Source organism: Tachysurus fulvidraco, chromosome 15 (genome assembly GCF_022655615.1).
Source record: "Tachysurus fulvidraco isolate hzauxx_2018 chromosome 15, HZAU_PFXX_2.0, whole genome shotgun sequence".
Lineage (NCBI taxonomy): Eukaryota > Metazoa > Chordata > Actinopteri > Siluriformes > Bagridae > Tachysurus > Tachysurus fulvidraco.
Genome location: NC_062532.1, coordinates 5,679,323 through 5,690,718, shown reverse-complemented (window position 1 = coordinate 5,690,718; position 11,396 = coordinate 5,679,323). Strand labels below are relative to the sequence as shown.

The following is an 11,396-nucleotide window of genomic DNA, read 5'->3' as shown; positions in this document are numbered from 1 at the left end:
TTACAAGTGCATCAGACAACACAAGACAAACACTCCTACCACACAAAGGTCCAAGGTTGTTCTGACGTCATTGTGTAAACATAATGTACACAAGATGAGCATTTGACGTCTGGAGCCCATACATATACACCGATAAACCTTTTTAAAACATTATAAACATCACAAGCATAGCCCTAGTGTAGAGCTGCTCTAGAGTAGACAGTGCACGCGCATGTTTTGTTTTGTTTTCTCTCCCAGAAACACTGCGCCTTTAAAGTTCGTGATCATGTTGTTAAAGTGAATCGGTTGTCCGAGTGGGCGGGAACGCGCAAACTTCTCCTCCTGCTTTTCGAGCTTTTTTTTTTTTTTAATAAATGTGTATATATATTATTCTCTCGCATGCTCACGCAGTGTGTTTCCTGCAGCACTGTGTGGAGTTCAAACTTGGGACTTATTGAATTTTTTTGGCTGTTCGTTTCTCTGTGTCTTCTTTTATAAGAAGCACCATGGCCTCTAACGGGAGCGGCACGGGGGGGCTGGGCACGCGCCTGGCGGAGGATCAGCTGCGCGTGTTAGAAGAGAATTTCTCTCGTGGGTGCCGAAACCCGGACGGAGCGACGCTCGCGCTGGTCGCCGCCGAATGTGGACTCAGTGAGGACGAGACGCTGGTGAGTGAGGACACACACACACACACACACACACACACACACACACACACACACACACACACACACACACACACACACACACAAATAAAAAATGTTAAATGCATAATAATAGCTTGGTGATTAATTTATAGGATCCATAGAGCTTATAGAAATTTCTACAACAGAACACATCACATTTAAGTTTAGAACTCAAAGAGTATATAATAACAAACTTAATTTTGGAACTGTCAGAATATTAGGGATGAAAATAAATATAAAAATCCTGATGATTATTATTATTATTATTATTATTATTATTATTATTATTATTATTATTATCTTTTTTGCATTAAAGTTTTTAGCGATCTTTGGTTTTCATATCTTCGTCTTCTTCTTCTTCTTCTTCTTCTTCTTCTTCTTCTTCTTCTTCTTCTTCTTATTATTATTATTATTATTATTATTATTATTATTATTTAATGGTGGGATTTTCCCCCCAATTTCTTCCCCAATATTGTCTTGTTAGACTTGTTAATCAGTTAAAAAAAAACATGATAGTTAGCTGTGAGACATGCTGTTAGAATCCAACCAATCACCATTTTTTGAGACTTCTATTAGAGGCAGGATTAAAAAGTGTTGTCAGTATTAGGAAAGTGTTGTCTGCCCCCTTTCGCATACATGATGCCCATGATGTGCTAATGATTGAGAGCATGGCTGATTTTGCACTGAGTACTAAGTGTACTGACACTCATAACCTCATCGTAAGCACCGAAACAAAGATCTTAAAGGTTGTGCTGCCAAGTTATGTGAAACATCTAGATGATGGCAAGCTGTAAAGCAATACATCTCCTGTGTTCACATTCAAGATCTGTCAACATTCCTCTGTGCAACCTTCAAGTCATTGAACAACTCGGCCGGGAAAATGCTGAACTGGTCGAGTGTCCTTTAACATGAATTCTTTTTTAAAAACTCTTTGTTTCAGAGTGTTTTATTTACCATGATAAAAATAAAATTCACTTTGATTTGTTTAGAGTCAGCAAAACAAGATACCCTTTTATTAATTGTTAGCAGCTACAAACGATTGTTTCCTTTTTCACTCTATGTCAGTTACCAGAGTGAAAAACAGAGACCAGAAACACTGCTTATCATGTTACACAGAAACCAACCAAGTCCTCTTCCAGTGTCAGAAATCTTCACGTCTGTCTGTTACAAAGTGCTCACACTGCTTCTAAAAATTCAAAATACTGTGTCTGTGCTTCATTAAAAAGTTTCATTTACGTTTATTCAATTTTTATTTTTTTAGCCAATCTGTGCTCATTTCCATGAAACATCATCATCCACTTCCTTAATGCTATGTAACAGCTTCACAAATCTGTTCAGATGAGGGGAAATTTTGTGGAACGCTTTAGGTTTTCAAATAAAGCAGGAAGGCGCAATAAAAATTCACAAAGCTAAATCAGGTATCTTAGAGTGATTAGCATGCTAACTGTCAGTTTTAAGTTTTATTCATTACTTGGTAGCCTCATAGTTTTAAACCCAAACATTTCTTGACTGATTACTTTGAAGCTAATGAGAAAATTTCTGACAAGGAATCCACATCCTCCTCATAGCCGGAAATTAAAGATCAAAAAAATTTGCATGCAAAACTTGTCATTGCTGAATGGCAACTTTTTATTTAAATGGAAGAGGTGTGTAAATTCACCTGAAATACTTTTTAATGTCACTGCACTCTCTCTGTGATGCATTTGGTCATTAATATATTTGTAGCACATTTAGCATACTACGTCAACACTGAAGTTTATTAGAGCAGTTAAAATAATACCAAATGCCAATGTTTCATCATTGAGGTAACATTTGAGGTAACATTTGAGGAGAAATTGTGCAAGTTCCTTTTAACTTCACCGTCCACATCCTGAATACTAAATAACGAGGAAATGTTTCTCAAGCTTGGGTAAATAGTCCTGTGTTTTTCATAAGTTTGAAATTTTAATGCTCTATCACATACCCTAGCCTGTTACTGGAATAGACATGGTCATTCCTGCCTTGTTTTCATATGTTTCTGTCTGCTCTGAGATAAACTGTGCTGACAATGTGAAGCTGAGCAGGCCGGACCTGGTGAGATTCCTCTAATGTGTAAAGAGTCTAATGAATATGCTTTCAATAAAGCATATGCAGTTTTCTAGAACAGATCGTATTTGTCTGTAAAAAAAAATCTGTCTGAAAGCAGTAGGTAGGTTGGTAGGTAGGTAGGTAGGTAGGTAGGTAGGTAGGTAGGTAGGTAGGTAGGTAGATAGATAGATAGATAGATAGATAGATAGATAGATAGATAGATAGATAGATAGATAGATAGATAGATAGATCATGCCATACTTTTTTTTGTTTACTGTTCTATTTCAAAGTCTAGTTCTATTCAGCCCTGAAATATTAAAGTTACATTTCCCTCTTTTCCAAAGCTTTGACACTGGAGACTCCTTCCAAAAACTGTACATTTTCCCTAGTTAACAATTACAGATAACAATGTGGATTGTGTACTTTACAAATTATAGAATTGTGCTTTGCAGCCAAACCTGTGCTTTGCAGCCAAAACTACTTTTGGAAATGCTGTTAAGGAAAATTAATCGATACCTTCTGACCAATCAGAATCAAGCATTTAGCATAGCTGTGGTAAAATGTGCTGTGAACTCTCCAGCTTATAGGAGTGTGTATCCTGCACCAATGATGTCCAATGCAAATGCGCCATTGGGGAAGCCAGTCACTGAACGCTCAATTTGAATTTTAGGAACTCAAAGTGTAAATTCAAATGAACTCAAAGCTCTGTGTGATGCATGTGACCTGTCTGTCTTTGTCACTTATCCTTTCTCTTTGCCAAACTGGTTCTGCTTGAATCCTCAACTGAATAGGAAAAGCAGCTCATTGTATGTATATAGCTAAGATTACGGTGGGTGGAGCTTGAGAGATTGGCTCAGAGTAACTAGAGTAACTATGACATCATGATATGACTTGTAAATGTATTATTAGCAATGTATTGTCATATCACGAACGGTTACTGAATAGAGACTTAGCTTTTATATACTTACACTTCAAAAAAACATTTATTTAGACACAATTTCCACTGGTTTAGGAGCCAAACCATTACAGTATAAGATTTAGGCGTTTCGTTATTAAGTAATACGTTTGGAGGATTAAAAGTTTTTACCATTAAAATCCAAATCCCTGTGATTATACACAGCAGACAGCCATGCAAATAACCAGAGTTGCTTGACTTGTTGTCATGACGATCAAGTGACATGTCCCCCAAACCCTCTAACATCACAGTTTCACTGTTTCTCTGTCCTGAACAAACCAATATGAAAAAAATTTTTCCTGCTGTTCTAGCCACATCTTGACTTGAAGTTATTCTTAGTCTCTGACCTGTTGTACAAGCATGAAGGTATGTTTCTCACAGATTGGTTGGTTGCTACAGTATAATTTATTGCCATGTCAGCTACTGAGGGTATCTTCATGGCAAGAACGGTTAATAAGAACTAAAATAAATGGTTCTCACCGAAACGAAAAAACACTCCTGTAAGTTGTTCTGTATATTAATAAAAAAAAACAAAAAAACAAGTAGGTCTGTAAGGTCATTTTGGGATTAATATTGGCTTGGTGGTGCAGTGGGACACTTTACAGCTCCAGGTTCCAGATGCTGACCTCAGGTTACACTCTTACTCTGCACAGGTTTCCTCTGTGTTCTCAGGTTTCTTCCTATCCCTGAAAAACTGTGTTTGTGTGTACATGGTGGACTGGCATCTTAACTATTAATTTAACATCATAGTGAATGAAACATTATAGGATCCTATAGTAAACTAACAATGAAAAAGCTAAGGAAATGAAGCTATCCAAAGCAGGCTTTTTCTGAAAAACAGAACACAGGAAGTCCAAATCTGTTTTACCTGAGATGCGTTATACAAATGTAAATGCATGTGGTTAAGATTTTAGTGAACTGTCCATTTTAATATTCACACATCTCTTCATCTCTTTCTCTTATGTAGAAATGGTTCAGGATGCGCAATGCTCAGTGGAGACAAGCAGAAGGACTGCCTCCTCAACCGGGATCAGTCAAAGACTGAAGACTATCTTCAATCTCTTTCCATCCATCCTTCTTATTCTCTTCATCTGGTATTCATCTAGTATTGGACAGGTCTCCTGCATTATTATGTTTGTGCCATCATGCTCTTTAGTTTAGCAGTTAAATTATACTTTTTGGCTATATGTGAATTAAATGTATATTGCACACACAAATGTCAAGTTTACATAATGGAATAAACTGTATATTTGTTTATGGGTGAATGCAGTGGTTTCTATAATGCTGCCTGCCGATTTATCTTAAGTAAATAGTTTCATTCAGTGTTGTGAAACATTCCATTGCTTATGTTATAGCAGCTATAAACCGTTGTTACCTCACCAGGCTTTCTTGTTTCCTCTGCTTACATTAATAAGTAAATAAAACTAATTTTTTTTGTTTCATACTGTATGAAGGTACAACGTTGGCACTGACTCTTCACATATATATTCATATAAATAAGGTAATAAAGGTGATGAGATGATGCAAAGTAACTGTCATCTCTATTTTTGTATGTTGATTTTCACTTTCTATGAAATGCTGGATTCCTGACAATTATGAAAAATGGCTTAAATATTCAAATCAGTATTTTATTTGAACAGGCTTTTAAGCTGACGCTTTACCAATGTGATGAATGAGTGTCTCTTATGAAAGGACCAAATGCCAAGAGTCACTGTCAGAGACCTGGCTCAAAGTATTGACTCGTTCGCAAATAGCAAATTAATGGTCTGTGTGTTTTGATTAGTGTTAATGGGTGTCAGAATGGACACACACCCAAAAGGAAAAATAAACATTTTGAGCTGAACACAAACGCTGCACTCTTTAAAACTTGGCACACACACACACACATACACACTGAAAACCATCGCTCAACACCCATAAGCAGTAGTGTATATCCAGATGAATAGCAGAAATCAATAAAAGTATTTTCCTCACATACGCATTTGACATGAGGTCCTGAATAAAAGCCCCAAATGGGTGATGAAGGAGTGTGTGAAATAAATGAGAAAAGACTGAACTCGACTGGGCAGTACACACTGTGAGACTGAGTGTTGCCAAAAAGACTAGACAAATACATGTGGAACCTATCAGTGAGAGAGAGAGAGACGGATGAATGAGAGACAGAGAGATTCGGATGTCAGAGTGCCAGCTGGATGCAGATCCTTTCCTTCCTCTCTCTCTGTCTTAATTCCAGGAAGAAACCCATCTCGTCTTAGTGATTTAAAAGCTGATCAGCAGTGTAACTCGCTCCAGTTAATTCTATACTATGTCTGTCTGAATGTCTGTACTCAACATATGATAGCATTTTGTTTTTTTACTGTCCTTCCTTCATGTAAACTAATAAAATCTGCAATGTGTGCCTCAGTAGATACAACATATCTCTGTCCCTGGGTTCAAAGTAATAACCAACAAATCACTGAGGCAATGAAGTTTGTCACTTGTGGCTCCTCTGCTGTGCCATGTGGGTGTGAACTCCAATTCCAATTCTGTCAAAGATCTAGCATAAAATTTACACACACAGCATCTTGTATGTTTTCACCCCTAACTTAACAGCAAAGGGTAACTTTTAAGGAGCTGGAGAGATCCAGAGCTCAGACGTGAGGAGGTGTTTACAGGAGCTTGAGGGTCGGAAAGTCCACTTTGACTGATTATCTGGTCTAGTAAGAAACGTGGCGCTATATTTGGAGGAAATCTGATACTACACATCCTCCTTAGAATACCATTCAGCTTGTGAAGCATAGTGGTTATAGCATCACGATGAACATTACCCTTGGCCTCTAGGTTGCTTCTCTCATTAATGCCCTCTTTACACACTGATTGAATTTTGCTTGGCAGTCTTCTCTAGGCAGAGATATGGTATATCCATACTCTTTCCATTCTCTACTTAAATTTGACCACTATCTACTATTTAATGAGATTATAAATGTCCATGATCTTATTTGTGTTTTGTTTTAGGTCACAAAGCCATCTTGCTTTCCTGATGTGTCACCATTTCCTGAGAGTGTGATATCATTAGTAAGATATGATAAACATCTTATCCTTAACACACACCCACACACAGCCACCCTTTTCAGGTCATTGAATCGCTTCATAACTCCACTACGGATCAACTCTTTTGACTCCCAAATGACTCACCGGCAGTTTTTTATAATACTATTCAAATGTGTTAATTACGTTTGACCATCATTTATTAACAAATTATAAAAAAAAAAGTTCAAAAGATGTTAGGGACGTTGTTTTAGATAATGCTGACACCTAGTGTTTGAAATAGTAACTGCACAGTATAATTAAATATTAGTATCCAATTCGGTAATTATGTTCATTACTGACAATAAAAAGTTAATTAATAAAAAAAAATACACTCATAAAAATAGTTATATAGGCTAATCAGAAGTATTTTATGTAAGAACATGAAGTGAAAGAGAAAACAGCAAACCACAAAAACAAACAAATAACCATATCTTAGTAGTTCACAAAATAATCCATAATAAATTGTAGGAGACTTAAAAAAGTCCTTAAAGGCTAAAGGATTCTGTCTGATTCTGATTGGTCAAAAGCTGCTGATTAATTTTCTACAATTTTAGACAGTATGTTTGTAGTAGATATTCCACATAAACAAATTTTCAAAAAGTAAATTGCTTATTTGAGGCTTTCTGTGAGATCATTTTTGAACACAGTCTTCTCTGTAATACTATTACAGAAGGTCTGTGTTTGAGTTGTAAACCCCCCCCCCCCACACACACACACACTAATCGAAACTAAAGCTGTTTGAATAACTGATGGGAAAAACACACACAATGCACACTGATCGGATGAGAAAAGTTCTCCTGTTGGCTGGCTGAAGATTAACATTCTGGCATTTTGCTTAAAATAACAGAACTTTTCTAACATTTCAGAATAAAATGCTCCAAAGTAAAGTCCAAGGCTTGCATAAAAAGAGAAAGAAAAGAAAAGCAACACAGAAACTCATTTTTTTAGTGTGAGATTTAATCAGTCCTTAAGTTACTCTTGTTTTCTCTCTCTGTTTCTTTAACCATGACAGTAATGCCGACTTGGTCTCTTTATTTCTTTTTTTTTTCAGGGAGGGGTATAGCTCTTGGGGATGGACAGCTCTTTCACACGAGCACTTGCTGTGGCTTTTCTTGCTGCTTTAGACACCTGGTTATAAAATAAATCCAGTTGTGAATACATACATATCAAAGCTGACATTAGGCCTCATTTATCAATTTGAATACAACAAATTGTTTGATTTACAATTGGATTTTGATTTAGAAATCATGAAAATCCATTTATCCATTGATCTATATTAGACATACAGAATATAACTACATTTATTCAGACGGAAAAATATAAAAATAATAAAGGTTTTGGAATGAGATGAACATGACTCAACATCTCATCTCTGATTACTGCTGATTTCCAAAAGGATATGTGGTATCAGTGGCAAACAGACCCACACTACTGTTTGGTAACGCAACCTCTCTCACTCTTTCACACACACACACACATACACACACACACACACACACACACACACACACGTTATGTATATTTAGTGGATAGAGATCGGGTTAAAAATGCTAGAGTGTTCCTTTAACACTCAATGTCAACGCAAACACACAAACCCACACACTTACGGGCCTTATGGGGCTCTCAGGACAGCCATACTGGTAGAAGAGTTTGCTTTCTCGCAGTTTGGGCGCACACAGCTGCTCGAGTCTCAGACTCACCTGAGATGAATTAGCTGCACGCGAGCCGCATGTTTCTATACTCTGCAGCACACACATACAGAGTCAGTTACATTACACTAAATTTGTATATAGGTGTGTGTGTGTGTGTGTGTGGTGTGAGAGACCTGGCGGTTGCTCTGGTACTCAGGATGTTCGTGTCTGGGCTGAGCAAGCTGAAGTATGCGAGGAGAGGCTACTGCATTCTTCACTGCAGAGCTGATGCTGTGCTCACATCGCTTTGTGTGAGGGAGACTACACACACACACACAAACATACACTTATTATACATACATACACACACACAAACTGGGCTTAAGAGGAGCTCCAAATTGAATCAGATTTTACTACTACTACTAATACTACTACTATTACTACTACTAATAATAATAATAATAAAGTGGCTGTTTAAAATGTTATGAACTATCCCAGAAATCAAGTTTACATGCTTAGAACTCCATTATAAACACATTGATGTATATTAGTGCACTGTTGAATCAAGTGAATCGGATCTGTTACAGTTTGATTCATTCAAGAATCATGTCATACTACTCATTCACGTTTCCAGAACTTTCTCTGTGACGTCATACCTCAGTACCTGAGGGCACCTGTGACGAAAATTGGGCGTTGCCAAGCGCGAGACCTGCTCATACTGTGATGTGGCGGGAAGACACGTGCTCCTGATCTTCGCGGCTTCTTTGTGATCTTTTCTGAGGTAAAATACAGTGCGCGAGAGGGTGAGAGGAAAGCTAATCAGTGTGGAACGCCAACAGGGCCATATTTCACCTCAAAGAAGCGCACCATTTTTATGGCGTAAAACCTTTCGAAACAACTATATTTGATCGATATCGTAGGCTTTTAAGCCTCTTTTGACTGTGTAAAAAATGCCGTCGCTTTAAAAATGCTACTGAGAAACAAACTTAACATGGTGATGGCAGTGACCAAAGCTGGAAGTTTCTGGAAATAACTGGTTTGGTAAGAAATGCTCTTCATGTCAGTACACTTGGCTTAAGACATGTTTGTGAGGGTCAGTAAGGTAAGGAAAATAGGGAGTTAGTACTTAATCCATCATTTACTTGCTATGCTATCAAGCCACAGAAGGCAAGTGCTCTTGTTAACACTGTACAATCTGAGAGAAATGGATTAAATGCTAAATAGACAAATGATATTTGCAGTAATAACCATAAAAAAAGCTTTAGGTACCATGTTATTCTAACTAAAGCTTGATTGTAATTAATTTTTGACTGAACAGAAATCAATGTAGGGAACAAACTTAGTCAAAAAACTTGACTGAAGCTAATGTAGCTAACAAAGAACTAATGCTTATAGTGTAATTGCTTAAACTACTTTCTTATTTCTAACTTAATTTAAACCCATTTATTTTCATTTTGTCATAGTTGTTGCCTTACAATAAACCACTGTGCAGGTTCCTGGGTTATGGTTGATACAGAAAGCAAGTAAACAATTCAGTCGTAGAGTCATAGTGTCAAAATCTACCTTCACTTTGTGCACCTTGAAGCCAAATTGTATGGATGTATGCACTAACTGAACGATCTCACTGGCTGTGTTTATCCTTGGCATTAAAATACAGTCACTGTAATCCGATCAAGAAGATCAACTCATCAGCCAATCAGGACATGGTGCATTTTACACTTGTCAACATCATATGGCTGCTGTATCTGGTTATCTGTTCGGATCTCTCACTGCAAAATGTAAATAAGTCCAATGCCAAGTGTAAAAGCAGCCATACTGCAGTTATGACCTCTTACCTAAGCAGGTCTTGATGGAGGGCAGAGAAATCTTTTTTGGGTTGAGACAGAGCCAAAATCCTTGACATATTTCTGGCTTTTAAGGAAGTCCTGAATGGTGGCCATATTGTCTCCTGGTTTCCCCAAGTCACTTTTCTGTTGTGTAAATGCATATGGAAATAAATACACAGGAAATCATTGGGCATAAATGGATTTATTAGGAAACACTTATTTGAAAAGTATTTTTTGAATTCCTTTCACTTTTGGCACATTTTATTGTAGTATAGATTTCATTTAAAATGGACTAAATTTACTAGTTTTGTTATTAATCTCCAACCATAAGTCATAATGCCAGAGCAAAACCTTTCTAACATACCTGTAAAAGCTTTTAGTTAATTAATAAGCATAAATGGTGAGTCAGATAAAAACATAAAAAAGTGACAATATTACAATCGAGTAAACACAATTTTTTAAAGGAATCAACACAAACACAGGAACACTGAAATGGAAATTCTGTAGAAAACCCACATAATATGGAGGTCTTGATATCGGCAAACCTTCAGAGAACTTACACTGGTGTTGTTAGCCAAACTGTTTTAGATTCTCGGGGTCGAGCGAGCTCCAGGATCCTGAAAAACAAAATCAGTGTCCAGCAATAGACAACAATATACCATGCATAGGAATTAGAAGCATGACGCCTTCTCTACCTGGGTGATGGGGTTGAGTTGAAACGCCCTGGTGGAAAAAAAACAGCAAGGATAAACAAGTAAAATACAATATTGTTAAATATTTCTGGACAGTAAAAATGTGTTAACTGTCATATAGAGACGTTACTCGTGTTTGGAGACGCCATGCTCTGCTCCTCGGGTGGTAGAATCAGAGAGTGGAACCACCGTTTCCACAGCGCCTGTTACCTGAGCTACAGGTGTCACATTGCTCTAAGTAGCATATAGTTACAATAGCAGGCCACGCCATCAATTGTGTCTAAGGGATGCAACGGAAAGCTGAGCTTGATCATCAAACAGGAAAGGTAATAACATAAAAACAATTTAATCCAAAGTATATTAAAAAAAATCAGTAGTGCAAGTAAACAGCATAAGGAATAAAATATGCAAGAAAATAACCCACTACAGTGTAGTTACTTTTTAGCCCTAATGCTTGTGGAAAACTAAAATTACAAACTTCAAAACAACAT

The 11,396-nt window shown here is 37.1% G+C and overlaps 2 protein-coding genes across 3 annotated transcripts; one reads left to right on the top strand and one right to left on the bottom strand.

Moving 5' to 3' along the window:
• Positions 1–373: 373 nt before the first annotated feature.
• On the top strand, positions 374–5,140 carry hopx (HOP homeobox). Its single transcript, XM_027171916.2, has 2 exons — positions 374–647; positions 4,655–5,140. Exons 1-2 carry the CDS (start codon positions 486–488, stop codon positions 4,730–4,732), a joined length of 240 nt encoding a protein of 79 aa, XP_027027717.1. The 5' UTR covers positions 374–485; the 3' UTR covers positions 4,733–5,140.
• Positions 5,141–7,102: 1,962 nt separating this feature from the next.
• LOC113659260 (testicular haploid expressed gene protein-like) lies at positions 7,103–11,310 on the bottom strand. Of its 2 annotated transcripts, none has more exons than XM_027171936.2 (8): positions 11,036–11,310; positions 10,909–10,936; positions 10,774–10,830; positions 10,223–10,357; positions 9,044–9,163; positions 8,582–8,708; positions 8,364–8,498; positions 7,103–7,884 (listed from the first exon to the last, which is right to left on the bottom strand). In XM_027171936.2, exons 1-8 carry the CDS (start codon positions 11,052–11,054, stop codon positions 7,804–7,806), a joined length of 702 nt encoding a protein of 233 aa, XP_027027737.1. In that variant the 5' UTR covers positions 11,055–11,310; the 3' UTR covers positions 7,103–7,803. The 2 variants fall into 2 exon arrangements, with proteins under 2 accessions (XP_027027737.1, XP_027027738.1); XM_027171937.2 differs by having other exon boundaries at positions 8,457–8,498.
• Positions 11,311–11,396: the final 86 nt, after the last annotated feature.

Coding starts and splice junctions, on each gene's coding strand:
- hopx (XM_027171916.2), top strand. CDS start 486: ATGGCCTCTAACGGGAGCGGCACGGGGGGGCTGGGCACGCGCCTGGCG. Junction 648..4,654: donor TCAGTGAGGACGAGACGCTG/GTGAGTGAGGAC, acceptor TCTCTTATGTAG/AAATGGTTCAGGATGCGCAA.
- LOC113659260 (XM_027171936.2), bottom strand. Junction 10,358..10,773: donor GTTTGGCTAACAACACCAGT/GTAAGTTCTCTG, acceptor TTTACACAACAG/AAAAGTGACTTGGGGAAACC. Junction 7,885..8,363: donor CTGAGAGCCCCATAAGGCCC/GTAAGTGTGTGG, acceptor TTTTATAACCAG/GTGTCTAAAGCAGCAAGAAA.